This window comes from Typopeltis vanoorti, chromosome 10, assembly GCF_054136105.1.
Source record: "Typopeltis vanoorti isolate ZY-2024b chromosome 10, IOZ_Tvanoo_1.0, whole genome shotgun sequence".
Classification (NCBI taxonomy): Eukaryota; Metazoa; Arthropoda; class Arachnida; order Uropygi; family Thelyphonidae; genus Typopeltis; species Typopeltis vanoorti.
Window position 1 is genome coordinate 20,486,595 of NC_143558.1, and position 20,066 is coordinate 20,506,660.

Below are 20,066 nucleotides of genomic sequence, written 5' to 3' on the forward strand. Positions count from 1 at the left end.
CATTACGACCCCAAGTTGTGCCTGTCAGCTTATGATACTGTATGGAAGAAAGGTTTACCATATAAAGCAGCTAAAATAATCAACTATCAAAAAAAAAAAAAACTAAAATTCCTAGAACAAATACTCTCCAATAGGAAAATAAAGGTTCATCTAGTAATTTTAGTGTAACAAAAAAGCAGAACATTTATTTTACAGGATGGAGGGGGTGATCATGTTTATGATGCTGTTCTTGGCAGATCTTTAACTTAGTTTTTTCCAAATGTTTAAACATCAGCAGATACTGACACAAATTCTTTACATTTCACATTATTTTGATACTTGTTCTACTACTTGTACTACAACATTTTTGAAGTCGGTAAAGGTTTATTGAATTTAACTTTATTATTAGGCCGTATTAAAAAAAGCTTCAAGTTTTCCAACACTTTTAGAATTCATCTTTTATTGGAAAACTGCTAAGGATATGTTTCTCGAGTTTCCTGACATAGACTGGCCAAGTCTTTACATCACTTTTTTTTCCCCTTTTATGTGAAAAGTGAATTATAAAGGCTTGTAGTGATCTAGAGTTTGTCAGGTTCAGAATAAGTTTTTATACAATTTTGGAATTATGGAATACAATTTTGTCTTCATAGCAAAACCACTTGAATTCCTTGAGTTGTTTGTCTTGATAGCATGTCATGATTGTTTTTAGTTGACGACACAACAGAGCTCTTTTCTCCAGTGGTTTTAATATTTTTTGTTCCCTTACCTTCTCTCTCTGTTTTGCACTTCACAAAATTAAAAAGTGGACTTTTCATTTCCCATCATTTGTTGTCCATAAAAAATAATTCAGGAAAGAAAAATGATAAAGTTTGCTTAAACAGCAGAAAATGGTCTACACTGGTAATGGAGGCAGGCCAACTTTTTACGATATAATGCAAATAACGTAATTTGGTCTCCGGCTCTGTGAGAAAATTGTGTTTTTTAACAACACTATTTAAAAGCCTTTTAATCATGTATGGTCAAGGATATAATTATGCTAAGCTAATTAAAGTTGTGAATTGTGAAAATAAGCCTACTTACTCGAGTACTACTGCTAAAGTTGGTGTTGGGAGGATTATAGTTACAATAAAATAAATGAAAGATGGTCTTATTAAATTAATTTTTAAGATCTCTGATTTTTATAAGAATAGTTATGACTTGCAAGTTATGCAAATTAAATGTTTTTGAGAAGATTTTTGTTTATTTCAAAATTAATATGCAGATAAGGCTTTATAACAGAGAGTGAGAGATAAACAGTGCTACCGATATCATGGAATTATATTAATATTGGAATTACTTTACATTTTACATTCTCAAGGTATCTTTGAGAGTATCTTCTTGCAAACTTTTGGCAGGAACAAATAGTCTACAAAGGAATTAACTTGTTAAATTAATTACATGAGATACTCTTTCCTGATTGAAAATAAAAGTTCTTTATTACACCACTGTGACCACTGTGTTCTTTATAAGACCACTGTGATCAAATAACTTGATAGTGAATGTGATGTTTTAGAATGGGGGGGGGTAAAATACGCAAAGAAAATAAGGCTATTCATTTTAAATGCATTTAGAACAAGACTGAAAATTCACTTGCAACTTGTGCCTGATAATTTGCCCATGGATTTCTGGAGCCCTTGTATAGCTCACTGAAATGCAGAAGGTTTCTTCCTTACGTTTTTAATTTTTTTTTATTAAAATATTGAGTGTTCTGGCAAGATCTATGCAAGTATACTTGAGAAACGGTTGAGAAGAATTGTGGAAGAAAAACTGGGTGAAGAACAAGCTGGATTCAGGCCAAATAGAGGCTGTTAGGATCAGATCTTCACTGTACAACAAATAGTCGGGAGAGCATGGGAATATAACAAAGATCTGTATTTAAGTTTTGTCGATTTGGTAAAGGCATATGACAAGGTACCAAGAGAGAATCTATTCACTATGCTACAGTTATATGATGTCAATTGGGCATTATATCAAACAATACTTAGTCTTTATTTGAGTTGTAAGTCAGCAGTTAGAATAGAAGGAAGTACTGGAAGATGGTTTAATGTTAAATCTGGTGTGAGACAAGGATGTACATTATCCCCTCTGTTATTCATTATCTGTATGGATCACATTATGAAGGAAAGTGATATTAAACATGATATCAAAATTGGAGATGTTAATGTCAGCTCTCTGCTTTATGCAGATGGTGTTATACTTCTAAAAAAATCTGCTACAAGTCTGCATGATTGTCTGACTAAATTGAATAACTGTTGTAATAGATATGGTATGAAGGTCAGCAATAAAAAGACAAAGACAATGAAAATAGGCAGAATCATTGAAAATGTCAACTGTGTTGTGAATGGAGAACCTGTGGAACAAGTAAAACATTTCAGCTACTTAGGCACGATTTTTAGTGAAGATGGTAAATTAAATATAGAAATAGACAACAGAATCAGCAAAGCTGGTATAGTGTGAAGTCAATTGAATAAATTCATATGGAATAAGAGAGAAATTAGTCGGAACACTAAATTAGCTATATACAAGACAGTTTTCAAACCAGTTTTAACTTATGGATCTGAGAGTTGGGTCAGAAGTAAAACACTTGACCAAAGACTAGAGACTGCAGATATGAGAGTCCTGAGAAAGATTATAGGTGTGAACAGATGGCATCAATGGCAATATCATATTAAAAACGAGGATATTAGGAAAGAACTTGACATTGTCAGCATCCAGGAATGCGTTGGCAGAGCTAATCTCAGGTGGTATGGTCACTTAAACAGAATGGGCGAAGAAAGATTAGCAAAACAAGTGTTCTCTGCCAGGTTGGCAGCAAAATGACCCAGAGGAAGACCAAGATATAGGTGGATTGATATGGTACAAAGTGCCTTAGACGATAGAAATATAAGATCTGATAATGTTGAAGTTTTGACAAGTAACAGACTGATTTGGAAGAAAATTGTAGATAGGAAGTTAGTAATGATGTAATTTTTTTTCATGTATTACTATCATATCCTGTACACCCCCCTTGTGAGGGTAAATGGCAGGAATTTGATGATAATGATGAAATATTGTCAAAATGGTGTTAAAAAAAAGTGTGAAGGTCTGACAAATAATAGTACAACCAAGCAAATGAGTTAATATATAGTTTTTTTAAATTCTTTCTTCTCCTGTATTCAAGAATATATTCATTCCATCTGAATAATTTTTGCACTATTTTCACTGATATTGTTATTGCATAGCTTACAGCCACAAAACAAGTAAGAAATTATGAGAATAATCAATTATAAAAAATTTTAAAAAAATGTGCATTATAATAGTATTCATTACCACAATTGAAAATGTAAAGCCATTTTTGTCTTAGGTACTGCAAATATATAATTTTCAAATGGATCATTTTTATCTCTAAAATGGTCTGCTTGAAATGAAATCAAAACTTAGATGGCTCAAATTATAGTATTAATATTAAATATCCAGTTTCCTTAAAATACATCTACCTGAGCAGAACTATCATCTTCAATCATTTTGCCAAAAATTGAATAAAGTGAACATCTTAAATACAAATGTTATTAAATTCAATCCATCTGTCAAGCCATGGTGGAGTTAAAATTGGCTTAACTTCTGCCAAAATCAACACAAGTCAATAAATAAAATAATTGTGGTATTAAATCCTTTAATGAGCCGTACCAGTTAGCTGCTTTCCAAATTTTTTTATTATGCCCATTTAGCATAAAACACTGGTGTAACTACAAAAAATTCATTTAATCAATATAGAAATTAACTTGTGTAATTATATTTCAAAAATTCATTAATGTAGAATACTGGACAGAAAGACAGAGCCTCTTAATGTTGGATTTCATAGTTGGAATCCATTAAAAAATACATAAAAAGGGAAGTTGTTCCAAAGAATAGCAGTAGATGAATGAATGAACAGCTTGAAAAATGTGTTCTCCCAGATTGATTTTGAGCTATTACAGGTGGAAATGTGCTGCATCTTAAGAGATTTAGAAGGCCTCTACAGAATGCAAAAAAGGGAATGTAGTAAATATTCTCTCTCTCTCTCTCTCTTTTAAGTTCATTTCATCCCAGATTTTAGTACCAACCTGCTGTAGATTTTAAATCTACAGCAGGTTGGTACTATGGGTGAGATAAGCAGTAGGTAATCCTGAAACTCCCTGCTCTAAAGACAAATCATATTACTTTATTAAGCTACTTGGGCCTCTAATAAGCCTTGCACCAGGTGATGAAAAGCATCTTCCACATAAATTGAGAAATAGATCACTAATCAATTTATTAATTATTGATTAGTGATCAAGAGAGAGAAATTATTATTAATTGTTCTCTCTTGTGTACTGAATCAAGGATTTACATTCTAAGCTATTAAGAAATCCCCTCAAATGTAAAAGCAATGTTTGATGATTACAAAGATTTAATAAATAGAGTTAATAATTGTTCAGAGATAAAGTAATACTTTAAGTGAAAGAGAGAAACTGATTCTTGGATGCTGAGGAAGTGATATTTGTAATATGCTTATGTCACGAAGAAAAACTCATCAAGAGATTTGGGTATTTTTAAAAATAAGACAAAGAAAAGGATTCTTTTTCATGAAAAATGAGTCAGTATTGAGTTTTCTTAGCATTGACAGTTTTGAGGATGCCCTTTGATTGGAAAGACCTGGATTCGAATCCTGTCTAGGACCTGAAGATCCTATCAGGTCTTTTCGACTGACTGTGAGCTAGCCGGTCACGTACAAAGGTGGCAGGATTTTTCCTCTTTGAAACACAGGATTTTAATTCCACAAAGCAGGCAAACCAGCCATTAGAACACACACAATTAACATGCATAATATACTGGCCTCATAGTCTCATTTGCTTTGGCTGTAAATATAAATAAATCAAACCAAACCTACCATTGAAATTTAACAAGGTTCTCAGAACTTCATTGAAGAAAGATTGGGAATCAGAAAAGTATGAATAATTTTTGTTATAGAATTTGATATTCTAGAATTTAAGCTAGGAAATTTGCATTATCTGGGTAACAAATTGCATACACCTGGACAAAAGATGTGGAATAGAGTCAGAAGTTATTGCTAATACTTTGAGCAGGTACCAGAATGGAGCATGATTGCCATTTGGATATGGTGAAAGTTTAGTGCATTTGATCATTGCAAAATCAGTTTTAGATCAATTGCCATATTCATAATTCTTCACTTATACAGTCTTTGCACAATGCTTGTAGAACTAATAAGGCCTTAGATAAGAAATGCTTTCAGTGATATGATATTGCTAATCCTTGTATCAGGTTTCCAGTCTTCTGATACAAGCTAAGTGGTTCTGATTCATTTTCTGTCACCAAGAAAATGAAGCATGGAAATTGCAGAAATAAAGCACTTAGCATTTTTATACTACCAGACATCACAAGGATGAGAATAGTTATGTGAGGGTTGCTATGAGAAAAAATTAACACTAGGTTGGGAAATTAATTACTTGGAGATTAACAGTTCACTATACACTTAGATGGATTATTGACATGGAAGAGATCAGAGTGTTTTGAGAATAGTCAGGGTTATATGGTATTTGTAGGCATGTAAACAGTTTATATCAGATTCTTAGTTACAGTAAATGCATCACCATGTGTACATGTTAGATCATTGTTAGAGTTCTTAACATTAAAATTGCTGTCTAAGATGATTTGCTATTGGGATAGTTGGATTAAAGAAAGTAAAGATTTAAAGAGAGGAAATCAAAATGTTCAGATTGGTTGATGCCATAAGTTGGCCTCTCTCTCTCTCTTTCTAATATGGGATATCAGAGGAAATGTACTTGGATTCTACCTTTAAAATTAAAATATTTATAATGTGTATTTCTTGAATAATTATTCAAGTAAAATTCACATTCCATTAATTTATAGTTATTTTATTTAATGTGTATGTGTGTTGTAAAATATTGAATGGCCAAGAATGAATGTATATGGAAATATTTAGAGTATATGTACTGTTAGTGCCTTGCCAGAGTTGACATTGGAGCAGAGTTTCAGTTTGCAGAGCAAACTGAAACTAATTTTCTTCAGTGTTTGAAGGAATTATAGAGCAAGAAAATACTAAAGAAAAGTGTGAATAAATAATATTTCATTAAAGTTTTTAGAAGATATTTGCTTCTTTTTGTTTCAATATTTGAATACTGTGAGTTGGCATAATAATAAGCTATAAAAACAGAGTTAAACTCACCTTAAAACTTATTTGCATTTTCACCAAGGTACGAAGGCAGTGCTTTTTAGAATTTTCTTTATTGTTTGATTGCCATTCTGTAATTATGTACTGAAGATGCCTATGAAACTTAGCCAAAAATTGTATAAATAAAAGAGTTTTCCTCCATTTTATAGTTTGTTGTTATTATATTTACCTCTGAACAAAAGCAGATGGTGACGATGCAATCTGCATAATGTCATGCAGCATTTGTTTTGGAAGGAGAACGTAGAGAGAGATAAATATGAAGAATAAAACAGGCTTTATCTAAGAACTGCACAGATATGCAGTCTGTTAGCAGCAGTGGATATATGGGATGCTTTCAAGTACTTTTTATGCAGGAATTTGTTCACTTGAAGTAAAGGAACTGTTGATAATTCCTACTGTCATTGGAACACCGAAACTAATATAGTTAATTCTGTTATGTTATGCAAGAACTTGTATTCTTCCTTTTGAATGGAGGCAGTGTTTGTTTGAATATTCTCTCAACCTGAAAGGTAGGACTATTTTGTTTCTTGAGTTAGATTTCTATGTTAAAAGTGTCATAGATAGTTACTAATAAACTTTGAACTGAGAATGCAATACAGACATTTGATATAATTTATCTGCTCTGTTAGTTCAGTATTTAAAAAAAATAAATAAAAATAAAATAAAAAATGTACTATTTGATGGATTAGTATGATTCTATATCCTGACCTATATGTATTTGTCATTATGAATTAAACTTTTATTAAACTCAGTGCACATTTATCTCTGTTTATACAATTTAAATTGAGATAAAGTGTGTGTGAATGATTAATATATTTCATTCACAACAATAACTTATCTTTATATGTTAGATGAGTCGTGTATATAATTATTGTAAATAATATTTGATTTACTTACTTATAGAGAAAAGAAGAGAATTTAATTTAGAAACTCACCTTTTGTTTATAGATTATGAAAAAGAATTTGACAGAGTAAAAAGACATATGAGCTTCCATAGCTCAGTCAGTATAGACAAAGCCCTTTGATAGGAAAGACTTGAATTCGATTCTGGTCAGTGACGTGAGGAACCTTTATTTGTTCTCTTTCGACTAAACGTGAGTTAGCCAGTCTCATGTGGAAGTAGGGGATTTTTTCACTCAGAAACTTGGGTTTTTCATCCTAATATTTTACTATATGCAATATTGAATATATTGCATGTAGGCGGAAGATGAATTTCATTGCCCAGTGTGTGAGACCCCCACTTATTGGAGGTCTGAAGTGACTGAAAAAGTTCCATGTTTGGTCTCTGGAACTGGATTTCTTTACCATGTAAAAATAAATAAAAAATTACAATATATATATATATATATATATATAGTATATAATTGACAAAAATGGGGGGGGGGATCCTTAGCTTACCCACAGTACAAATGTACAATAGGTTTAGTAGTAATCTTTCGTGGGTGGTAACCACATAAAAAAAAAAAAAAAATACACACACACACACAAAGATAATGAAATAAAATAAATCAAGAAATATCTAAAAAAACAATCTGTAAACTAAGGAGGATTTATATTGATGAAATATTAATACAGCGGAACACTTGAAATAACCTAAATATTTTCCAGAATTACAAAATAAATATGCTATTATTTGCAGATGATTGGGTAATAATATCACATAAGACAATTTACAAAGAGCAATGTATAATTTAAATATTACAGTAGAACAGTTTGTAATGAAAATATCATTACAAACTTGTAATGATATTTTCATTACATTTTAAATTCTGATGACTCGAAAGGGGGGGAATCCCCTCCCCCTTTCAAGTCATCAGAATTCAAGGAGAACCAGCCTACCAGTCCGGAATTCGGGGGGGGGGTGCTAATAGTAAATTAGTGACAGAAGCAGAAGAAATAGTTACTAAGTGATCACTTCGCAAGGGGTAACTTTGCAGTTGCTGAGATGACAAACTAAACGTGAGCATTGAGGTCGATGAACTGGAGATACTCAGTATACTGAAAAAAATCAGTGCGAATACAACAGTTGGTCTGGATGTAATGTCAGGTCGTGTGCATGTGAACTGGCACTGCCTCTGACGAAGCTGTTTAATCTAAGTCTCAGCTCTGCAAGGTTCCAAGAAGGTGGAAAGAGGATAAGATAGTTCCATTACATAAAGATGGCTCCAAGACAGAGGTAGCAAATTGCAGACCAATTAGTATCTCTGGAGTGGTGGTGGCTAAAGTATTGGGAAAAGTTGGTTAAAAGTAAAATTCAGGAATGGGTGGATAGGAATATGATACTCTACAGGAGGCAGCATGGTTTTGAAAAAGGTAGGTTCTGCCTCCATAATTTATTCACGTTTTATGATAAGGTGACAGCAGAACTAGATAAAGGAAATGGCTACACCGTGATACTGCTGGACTTTACAAAGGCATTTGACAGACTACCACATGGAAAACTGTTACATAAGCGGATATAAGTGATATGAAGTCATTAGCCTCTATATACAAGTACGATAATGGTCTGAAAAGTTCTCGGCCTCGACCATAGATGGCAACACTATCGGCAAGATTTTTTTTTTCTACGTTGGTACATCTCTCATAAGCAAAATGCATGTGAAATTGCAAGTAATTCTTTCAAGTACTATGAGTTGCCAGGTGTTGTACTACCTACCCTGGTAAGGTAGTACAACACCATATTCAGTCCTGAAGATATTTTCAGGTGCAAACTTTGTTTGCTCACACTTGGATAAAGGATTAAGCTAAATTTATTATATTTTTTCAAGTAGTTTGTTTTATACAGCTGTCTGGAGCAAAAGTGTTGTCTGTATCCCTTGAAATGGATAAAATTGAGTATCGTGAGGTTATAAAATTCTTTGTAAAAGAAAGTTTAATGCCAAAAGAAATTCATTTGAAGTTCATAAACGTTTATGGGCACTCTTCTCCTTCATTTTTGACAATTAAGAAATGGGCTGCCAAGTTTAAATGCATTGAAGATGATCCACATGAAGGACATCCGAAAAGTGTAACAACACCAGAAATCATTGATCAAGTGCACAATATGATATTGGATGACCGGCAAATCAGAGTTCATGAACTTGCTGAAACTATAGGCATTTCAAAAGAACATGTAGGATATATTTTGCATGAAGAATTGCAAATGAAAAAGTTTTGCACAAGATGGGTGCTGCTCTTGCTGAGAGCTGATTTCGCACATTTATTTATTGCTATGGATGAGACTTGGATTTATGAGGGGTTGTTCAGCGCCAAAGAAGACAAAGTCAATTCCATCAGCAAGAAAGGTCATGGCGTCGGTGTTTGGGGATGCTAAAGGCATTTTGTTTATTAATTATCTTGAAAGGGGTAAAACAATAACTGAGGAATATTATTCTGATCTTTTAACCAGACTAGAAAAAAATTCGTGAGAAAAGACCTGGTTTGCAGAAGAAAAAAAATCATCTTTCATCAGGACAATGCACCTGCCCACAACGGTGTTTTGGCAATGGGAAAATTAAGGGATCTGCACTATGAATTATTGGAACATCCACCCTATTCCCCAGATTTGGCTCCCTCTGACTTCTATCTCTTCCCAAAACTAAAACTCTTCTTCACTGGTCAACATTTTTCTTCGAATCAAGAGGTGACTGCAGCTGTAGAGGGGTATTTTGCAGATCTTACTGAGAACTACTACAGGGATGGGATAATGGTGCTGGAGCATCGTTGGAATAAATCTATGTCATAAGGGAGATTATGTTGAAAAATAAAAATAATTTTGAAATTATAAATTTATTTTTTCATTGTTATACCGAGAACTTTTCAGACCACCCTCATAGCTCAGGCTTGAATATATTTCATGTGCAAAACTTTGTTTTGCTTCCTTGTGGAAAAGGATTAAAACCAAGTAAAATTTCTTGGTATCTTTAATGTATAATAAACCCATGGTCAAAAAATTTTTCTACATGGTTATGAAATGTAGATTACAAAGACGAATTGAGAGTACGTGAGCTGCAGACACCAGTAAAAAGGAGAAAGAGGGATTATATGTGAGAGTTTATTTTTCACTTGGTTAGACTATAATAAGTTTAGTTTAATCCTTTATCCAAGTGTGAGCATACAAAGTTTGCACCTGAAAGTATCTTTAGGACTAAGCTAAGATGGTGCAACTCGTGGCAAAGGTGGAGAAAGCTATCAGCACTCCTATCTCGGTATCTCCCATAATGCAAAGCACATCTCCTTGCAGATATGTTTAATGCTAAAATATAGGTGGGGATGACCTCTCATTGCTTCTGCCTTGGTGTCTCCACTACTGGGCCTGATTCCCACTGACGAGACCTCAATAAAGGTTGAAACCGGTCTGGGTAGTGGCCCTTGCGTTAATGCATAGCATTACTCATATCCACAAGGAGATGTGCTTTGCATTATGGAAGATACTGAGATAGAGTGATGATAGCTTTCTCCACCTTTGCCACGAGTTGCCTTGGTCCTGAAGATTATATGTAGAGGGCTATAAACTTTTGAAAAGGTGATATAGGTGACATTATATTGCTTCCATATGATGAAATTTTTCATCATATGGAAGGTTCCAGAGAGGCCAATGAATCATCCATGGAAGTTTGTTTGTAGTTATGAAAGGAATGAAAGCTAGATTTTTCTCTTGCATAACATTGATTGAGTGGAACAGTTTGCCTGTGGTAGTGTGAATGAATTTAAGAGAAAGTATGTTAGCTGGTGTGGGTGATGTTATGGCCTCTCTCAATTAGTTCTTTACTCCTTGGAGGTCTCTGATGATAATAGTAATATGAATTTGGAATACCATAAATTTAATCAAAATTTACACTACTAACAGATGAATCATGTATTGGCTAATAGAATTATATCTGAACCTTTTGCTATTAATTCAGGATTGAAGCAGGAAATACACATGGATAGGCTTATGCGTTCGTCAGACATGTTGTAATAAATTTCACGGTATGATATGAACACAGATGGATAAGAAAATAACTATTTATTAACTTAGAAGCTAATATTTCGCTGGTATTATATCCAACATCTTCAGAGCACACAACACAAAGTTTGTTACAAAAGCAAGACAACCACAATTAGGAGTAACAGTGGGGCTAGTATAAATAATTGCAGCATGCAACACAAGACTAAAGTCCTAATATGGCGGCATCTAGGGGGGGGGGGGATTCAAAGTTTTGAAATAGTAGTCCAAATGATAGTCTTAGAAAGTTTTAAAAAATAAAATAAAAGTAATAAATATTAATTTGGTCTTAGAATGACTGTCTCCCAAATCTTTGGTAGATTTATACAGCCACACTTGTTAAGGTTTGGAGAGTGTTTTAAGGCTTTGTTGATTCCAGGAACAACCTCTGCGACTTGTAGAAGCTTCTGTGCATTACTTTTGTTTCTTTCCAATTGATCCTGTGTGCAGGGGTATTCAAAGCATGGTCTGCCAGATCCGACTTGCCATAGTGAAAGTGTCAGATATTTGTGTTGTGTGCTCTGAAGATGCTGGATATAATACCAGCAAAATATTATCTTCTAAGTTAATAAATAGTTATTTTCTTATCCATTTATGTTCATATCATACGGTGAAATCGATTACAACATGAAGCAGGTAATGTCCTTTCATTTAGAAAAATGCATTAGAGCAGCGTTACCAATCTTTTTTCACTTTGTACCCCCTTTTAAACCCATTTCTATGAATTGTACTCTTTGTTTTTAAAATATCTGTTTTTAAATACTGACACTTTTGTTCAGTGCCTATCTTAATTTAAAATAGTTTACTTGACTTGTTTTTCCACCATTACTGATTATTTTTCGTGAACAACCCACCAAGTGGGAACCAATGCATTAGAGAAACTGTAAATGATAACACAAGTAGAACTGTAATATTAGGATATGCAGATAATATCTGCCTAGTTGGAGAAAATACTGAAGATATTAAAATAACATTCCAAAAACTCAAAACTTCTGCTGAAAACCTAAAATTATAAATCAACTAGGATAAAACTTGTTTTCACTTGGTTATAATTAAACTAAGATTGCCAAGAAATTATATTCTTGTTTAATCCTTTATCCAAGTGTAAATAAAGTTTGCATGTGTGGTATCTTCATGACTAGGCTAATTGTAAAAAAAGCTGATGACTTCACGTTAATTGCCTTAGTATCCCATGATGCAAAGTACAGATCCTTTTGGTAGTGTATACAGTGCGATGCATTATGGGAAGGCTATTACCCAGACTGGTTTTGACTTTTTGAGGTCTCATCATAAAGGCCAAATCCTTTATGAAGAATATTGAAGATGTCCTTTCTTGTTCCTCTGTTTCTTTTAAATTCACTTTAAATATCTCTTATTTCATGTTATGTTTTTATTCTTTCCTGTATAATTCATAAGTAATTTTATTACATGGCTAATTAGTCTTATTGGTGTCTTTACATTCATCTGCCAGCCTTTTGGGGATGTTTATAAAGATAAAATTCCCAAATTCATTAGGAACATATTCACTTTTGTAAATATGATTAAATAGTTTCCTTAGTTCTTCTATTCCATTTTCTTCTGTGAACTGCAACATTTCTGTATGAATGTCATGTTGACCTAGCATCTTTCCTTTCTTCATTTGCTCTATAGCTTTTAATATATCTTCTTTTAGTATTGGAGGACTTTCTTCAAGATTGTTAAACTCTGGTATTATTTTTCTCTCCTCTTCTCTGAAAAGATCTGAAATATATTCAGCCCAACTTTTGTTAGTTTCTGTTTCAAATAACATGCTGCCATCATTGCTTTTGATTGAAAAGTTCTGTGAATCATTCATTTTCTTGTCTGTCATTTCTTTTTTTGTTCTTGTTGTTGTGTCTCTTGAGTTTGTTTTATTTCTAGATATGCTATTTCCTTGCACTACTTATTAAGACATGTTTCTTTGGACTCTCTGCATGCTTTCCTTATTATATTGCTTAAAGATTTATATTCTAGTTTAGAGATTTGCTTATCTTCTTTGGTTTGAACAGATTTAATATCCTTTCTTTCATCCATGGTTTTCTTATAGTTTGAGTCTTCTTGGGTGTGTGTGTGGGGGGGGGAGGATACAGTCATAAGCAGTATCTTTAACAATCTCCTTGAAACTTTTCTATTATTTTTCTATCTTCTGTTTATCAGTTTCCATTTCATGTTATAAATGAAACTTTCTAATGTGTTCAAAACAATCTTTAATTTTTGATGAATACTCATTTTTAACTGAGTTATTCTCTAGGTAACTGAATACAGATGAGATTCTTTATTCCTACTTGTTAATTTTTAGTCTTGCTTTTAATTTTGAAACAGCAGGCATGTGTTTTAAGTCTCTATTTGCTTCTGGGTACATTTTTGTTTTCAAAATATGATTTCAAAATCTTTTTCTAATCATTATATAATCAGTCTGGTTTCTGATTTCACTGGGCTTTCCCCCCCCCCCCACACACACACACGCGTATAGTCATCTTTTTAGTTGGTATTTATTTTTATCAGATCACTTTGCCTCACAAAACTCAGTTAACTTTACACCTCTGTTTTTCATATCACCAAGTCCAAAGTGAAATCCAATTATTGAAAATACTCCTCTTCTAGTGGATCTAGCTTTCACATTTAAGTCTCCTGTAGCAATCAGGATATTTATTTTTCATTTCTTTTATAACTTTCGATACCTCTTCATAAAACTCTTCAACTTCTTCGTTATGATAGCTGTCAATGGAGCATATACCTAGGGGATGCCATTGTTAAAAGGTTTTCCTGCAAGTTATTAACATGATTCTGTCACCTACAGGCTAGTATCCAAGAATACTTCATAAATTCCTTTTTGCATCATAATTTCAACACTTATGTGTTCTTCACTTCCTGAATAGATAAAGGTAAAGTTATCCCTTCAATTTTCTTATTTCCTATTCACTTTGTCTCATTAACTCCCATTATGTCTATATTCATATTTAGCATCTCTTCCATTAAATTGTCAAATTTACTAATACATAGCTATTCATAAGAATGGTTTTCAAATGAACTTGATTCATTGATGACCATTGCTAATGGCTTTGAGACATCTTTGTAAGCAATGTTATTGGATGTTGAAAATTTATTTATCACTAGGTTAGACTATAATAGATTTAGTTTAATCCTTTATCCCAGTGAGAGCAAACAAAGTTTGCGCCTGAAAATATCTTCAGGACTAAATATAGTGTTGTACTATCTTATCCAGTAAGTAGTGCAACTCGTGGCAAAGGTGGAGCAAGCTACCAGGCACTTCTAACCCAGTATCTCCCATAATGCAAAACACATTTCCTATGTGGATATGTATACTGTTATGCATTAAAGGGATTGGCCATCTACTACGTCGAAACTAGTCTGGGTAGATGGCCAATCCCTTTAATGCATAACAGTATACATATCCACATAGGAAATGTGTTTTGCATTATGGGAGATACTGGGTTAGAAGTGCCTGGTAGCTTGCTCCACCTTTGCCACGAGTTGCCTTGGTGTTGCACTACTTACTGGATAAGATAGTACAACACTATATTTAGTCCTGAAGATATTTTCAGGCGCAAACTTTGTTTGCTCTCACTGGGATAAAGGATTAAACTAAATCTATTATAATGTTATTGGAGTTCATCTTTTGTTTCTCATTTTGGGTTTTCCTTATAGTTATGTATAGCATAGTTATAAGCTTAAAAAGTTATAGACAATCAAATCAAATTACAATTTCAAAAATGAAATTAAAATTTGTGTGTTGCACTGGTTTTTTTTTTTTTTTTTTTGCTTTACTTTCCTTTGAATTTCACTCAGATTCAAAAACAGAATTATTCAGGCATTTGACCTTGCCAATTCAAAAAGTTAAATGTATAAACAAAACAAATTTTATTTCCTTCCTTATAATTGAGAATAATTACATATTAATTATTTCACCGACAATGGTCAGTAATAAGAATCCTCTATAGAAATCTTCTGATGTTATTAATCAGCATAATCATATTGCAGACATGATGTGCATATACCTATATTTACCAAGTGAAACAGTTTCTTCTGCAATTTCACATTCTTGCTGAATCTTCCAAAAATTAAATTATCATTTTCTAACTTTATGCCTTTGTTTTCTTTTATTTAGAGTATATTCTTCAACTCCCTCTTCTTATGAAAGAATAAGATCACAGTCATTTGGTAAGCTTTATTTCATTATTTTTGTTTTTGTTTAGCTGTGTTGACTCAGTCAGTTTTATTTCTGTTCATATTGGAAAGGACTGCAACATCAGTTATTAGCCATTTTATGGTTCAAAGTGCAGTGTTTCATGGTTTTGATTTTTGAAGGAGGAAAACATTTTTAAACCATTACATTTTCAGTAATAAAAACAGAAATGAGTTTTATTTCACATTTTAAGGCACCTTACTGAAACAATCTCAGCAGACTTGAAAGTGAAACCATCAGTGCATAAAACATCAACAGAAAAGAAAAACTAACATTGGAATAATTTATGTATATTACCAAAACAGTTGTGTTCCTTCTAAATAATAACTATAATATGATTTAGATCAGCCTTAACATTATCACATTAAACATGAAGATAAACTGATTGAAATATGGACAGATTGTAAAATACAGAATTTAATATTCTGGTTTCTTTGTTCTGTGAACCTCTTGAAAGGCAGGAATGAAAAAAGTAGAGAAATTTTTAACCATTAAAAAGGACAGTGAGGAAAATGAGAAGCAAACTGCATCTTGTTGGACACTGGAATTGCAGACATGAAAACATTTTTGGAAAATTTTGAGAAAAATAACAGAAATAATAATAATGGTGAATATCTACTTGATTTCTACTCAGGATTGTCTCCTCATTACTGACACTGCCTTTATTCTAGCATAAAAATTCACTTGAAGAAAAGACACAAAACAATAACAATATTATTCTTGTTGGAAGATTTTGTTGGCATTTCTCCTGATGGCATATGTGTAGTTACCCTGTAAAGATAACTTTGTAAAGTAATTTTTTTTTTTTTTTACTATTTATCCTTGTTATGAATGTTTTTAATTGAGTATGTACCTATTTTATGATTATGATATACACTATGTTTACAAAAGTATGTGGACACCTTTACATGTCATGCAAATTTCAGATCCTACCACATGCAAATATTCAGGGAGTGTCTGTGTGAGTCTGGTAATAAAAGGTGGGATGTGCTGCATGTTTTGCACCATACTCTATGTCAAGATGCCATGTTCAACTAAACAAAGAGATTTCCAACATCAAATGGTAGTTGGGTGTCACATCAGCAGTCTTTGTCCTTGACATTACTACACATCTCAGTATACCAAAATCCACCGTTGCTTATGTCATTCATACATGGAAAGTTGATGGTACTACCACAACAGGAAAATTCACTAGCATTTTCTTATTGTGGAATGTTCAACATCCTGAATATTATCAGTGTTATACCTTGCAGTCAACCTGGAAAATGCTTTAGGGACATCTGTCAGCACTAGAACTGTGTGCAGAAGGTTACCTTGACATCGGAACTGGCATCTTTCACACTGTTCCCTTGAACGTAGATAATTGAAAAAAGGTTCTGTGGAAAATGATGAATCACTCTTCCAAATGTTTCACTCTGATGGTCGTGTTTGGATATGTAGATTACCTGGGAAATGCTTCCGGCAGGACTGCATCATTCCAACTGTCAAGTTTGGTGGCGGCTCGGTAATGGTATGGGGGTGTTTCAGTTGGATGGGGTTTGGTCCATTGGTGGACATGCCCAAAACCATGACGTCAATGGCTACCTGGGTATCCCAGAAAATTTCATGCTTCCGATGCTGTAGAAGTACTTTGGCAGTAACCCTTGTATGTTTCAGCATGACAATGCTCCATGCCATACTGCACTGCATATCCAAGACTGGTTTCTGCAAAACAATGTTGAAGTATTGGAATGGCCAGCTCATAGTCCAGACCTCAACTCCATTAAACATCTTTGGAATGAATTAGAATTGCTCTGGACCGCAGAAGTCATCATCAACAGTGGGATAGCTTTGTGCAAGGAATGGAAGAATATTCCTGTTGTGATGTATCAGAAATTGGTTGAAAGCGTGCCCCAAAGAGTAGTTGCTATCATTTAGACTAATGGTGGTCCCACTTGGTATGAGAAATATAATTAAAATACATTTTTTGTCCACATACTTTTGTCAACATAGTGTATATAATAATACTGTATATGTATGTGTGGTGTTTTTCTTATCTTTATCCCACACAAAAGAAGTACAAGAACCTATAGGTTCTTGTACTTCTAGGTGTGAGGTGCAGATAAGGATTGAGAGAAATCTCATGATATTTTTCTTAAAGAGCTGGAGGTTGAAGTTGTTAGGAAACACATTATGAGGAACGTTATTCCAGATGCCAGTAGTAGATGGAATAAATGAGAAAGAGAAGTCGGTTCAATGTGTTTATAGTTGTACTGAAAATAGATGTTGGGCAGGTGCTGCTCTTGTTTAAACAGGCCCAACAGCAAGCAGAGAAATGATGTTTGCAATTTCACCAGTGCACTGACCATGGAACTGAACCGTGTCTGTGAGATAAAAGTTTAAGTAAACCTGTGAGGGAAGCATCATCTGTGAACTGAATTGCTCTATTCTAGACAGCAAGAAGAATTTTTAGGGTTGCTTTAGGTATACCACATTAGATGTGTGGATGGTATTTCTAAGGATGGTGGATTTGTGATTTACATTGGGTTAGTAACTGGGTGGGTATAAAATAACTTCTTAAGTGGAAAAGAATGCTAGTTTTTTAGAGGCTGGAGGCAAATATCAGTCCAAGGTGAGAAATTTGATCCTGTCTGGTGATGTGTGTATTACTGAGTCTAAAGAAAGGTGAGCTGAAATTTTTTTTGCGAGATAAAGGGCAGGAATGTGTTTTGGAGCATCGAAAGTGACCAGGTTATCCTTGCTCCACTGAAGGAAACATCTTTCTTTCAGTACATCCTTCACTGATGGAGATCAGTGTTTAGCATAGTATATGTGTTCAGGTATAATAATAGAGACAATGAGTCCTTTGTTTGAATTCAGTATGAAAAATTTTCATTGAATGTAATGCATTTGGAATATATTTGGTGGTCGTGATGAGTAATTTGTGACAAAAAAGGAGATGATGGTGCTAGATTATGTCAGAAATGTGTCTTGATTGGGCAGTTCGAGGATGATGAGTTACTGAATGCAAGTAGGGGTTCAGATGAGAGCAAAGATAGTGTGGCAAGTAGTGACATGCTAGGGAGAACACAAGCACTAATTGCATGCAAGATGCTGATAGCAATGTTAAACAGGTATATAGTAATATGAAAACAGAGTAGTAGAAAATGGAGAAGAGTTTGGTACAATGTTGGGACTTTCGAAGCTTTGACAAGTGCTTGAATTACTGCAAAAGGGTTAGAGAGACCACAAAAGTGCTTGGCAAATAGCAGAAAAGATAGGAAACAAAGTAAAGGAAAATATTCAAGAAAGTAGAATAGATGAAAAAGGATGTAATGATTTACAGTGATCCTGTGATTATGTTCATGCTGGATGACTGAACAATGAAAGCGTGTTTTCTGGAAGTGTAGATTTTTGTGACATGACTGAGGCTGTAGAATGAATGGATGATATGATTATCTTGGTCAGAACAAATGACTTGATAAGTTTAGTGTGGGAAAAGATGTGAAAGAGTTGTTGGGTGAGGCAAACAAAAAGTCAAGATTGTGGTTCTTTTTCCATGTTATGACAGGAATAATTTGAGATAGAGCTGTGGTTGTGACTTCACAAAAGAAATGGCATTCAGTACACAAATTTATGGTATGATATGATTGTAATGGCCAAAAGTATTTGTATTAAAAGAATGAAGTATACTTGACTGATTTTGACTTCAGATGTTTGAAGAAACTGTTCAGTGAATGTGAATAGTCAGGGAAACTAGATGTTTCCCTGAGTGGTTGCAAGAAAGCATGGATGCAGGCATTACATTAAGACAGTGTTTCTCAACCTGTGGTCAGCAACAATGGGACAGGTAGTCCACAGGCAGACTTATTAAATAAATATATATTTTTTAATTATCCAAACAAAACTAATTAAAATTGAATAAGTAAAAATTATTGAAATCAAATGGAGACAAAAAAACAAATAGTGTCACAATGTTCAAAGGCAGAAGCAATAAAACTATATTGTTGTTCACTTCACCCCTCTTTTATTATTCGTCATTCTGCCACTAAATTTGTAGCGGCAGAATGACAAATAATAAAAGAGGGATGAAGTGAACAACAATATAGTTTTATTCGTGACTGGAAAATTCGCCACATTTTCACCGTAAGACATTTTGCATTAATTTTTGTAAATAATCAATGGATGATAAAGAGTATTATAAATTTATTAAAAAAAGCAAATCTTTATTAAGGTGAATGTCAGTAATATATAACATAATGGAATCGTTTAAAAATTGTGCAAATTAAAAAAGATGCGGCGTAAATAATTAACTTTTTTCTGCGGATCGTCAATTCAACAAATCCGTCAGTAGCATCACCCATTGGAAGAAATGCTAATGCTGTGAAGCATTTAATTTTCATGTGGAATGCAGCATCTGTTTGATAGTGTAACTTCAAACCAATGGCAACAATTTTGCAATAATGATTTTGTGCCATATGAAATAAACAACCTGTTATAGTTGTTGATGTAAATATGTTAGAAAAAACGTTGATAGTTGCTTTCTCGAAGTCAACCATTAATGTTTCGATATATAATGATGAATGTGTAAGCCCTTTAAGGCACTGAATAATCTGCTGTAAGTTAATTCTGATTTGCCAGGATGCAAAGCAAAAAGCCACCATGGA

At 33.5% G+C, this 20,066-nt stretch overlaps 1 protein-coding gene across 1 annotated transcript in view; it reads left to right on the plus strand.

Moving 5' to 3' along the window:
• Positions 1-20,066, plus strand: part of Sptz (zinc finger FYVE-type containing 26 spastizin) — a 225,939-nt gene that overhangs the window by 44,053 nt on the left and 161,820 nt on the right. Inside the window, exon 8 of the mRNA XM_090399525.1 lies at positions 15,343-15,395. Within this exon, the coding sequence (XP_090255651.1) occupies positions 15,343-15,395 (53 nt within the window). The remainder of the gene's footprint in view (positions 1-15,342; positions 15,396-20,066) is intronic.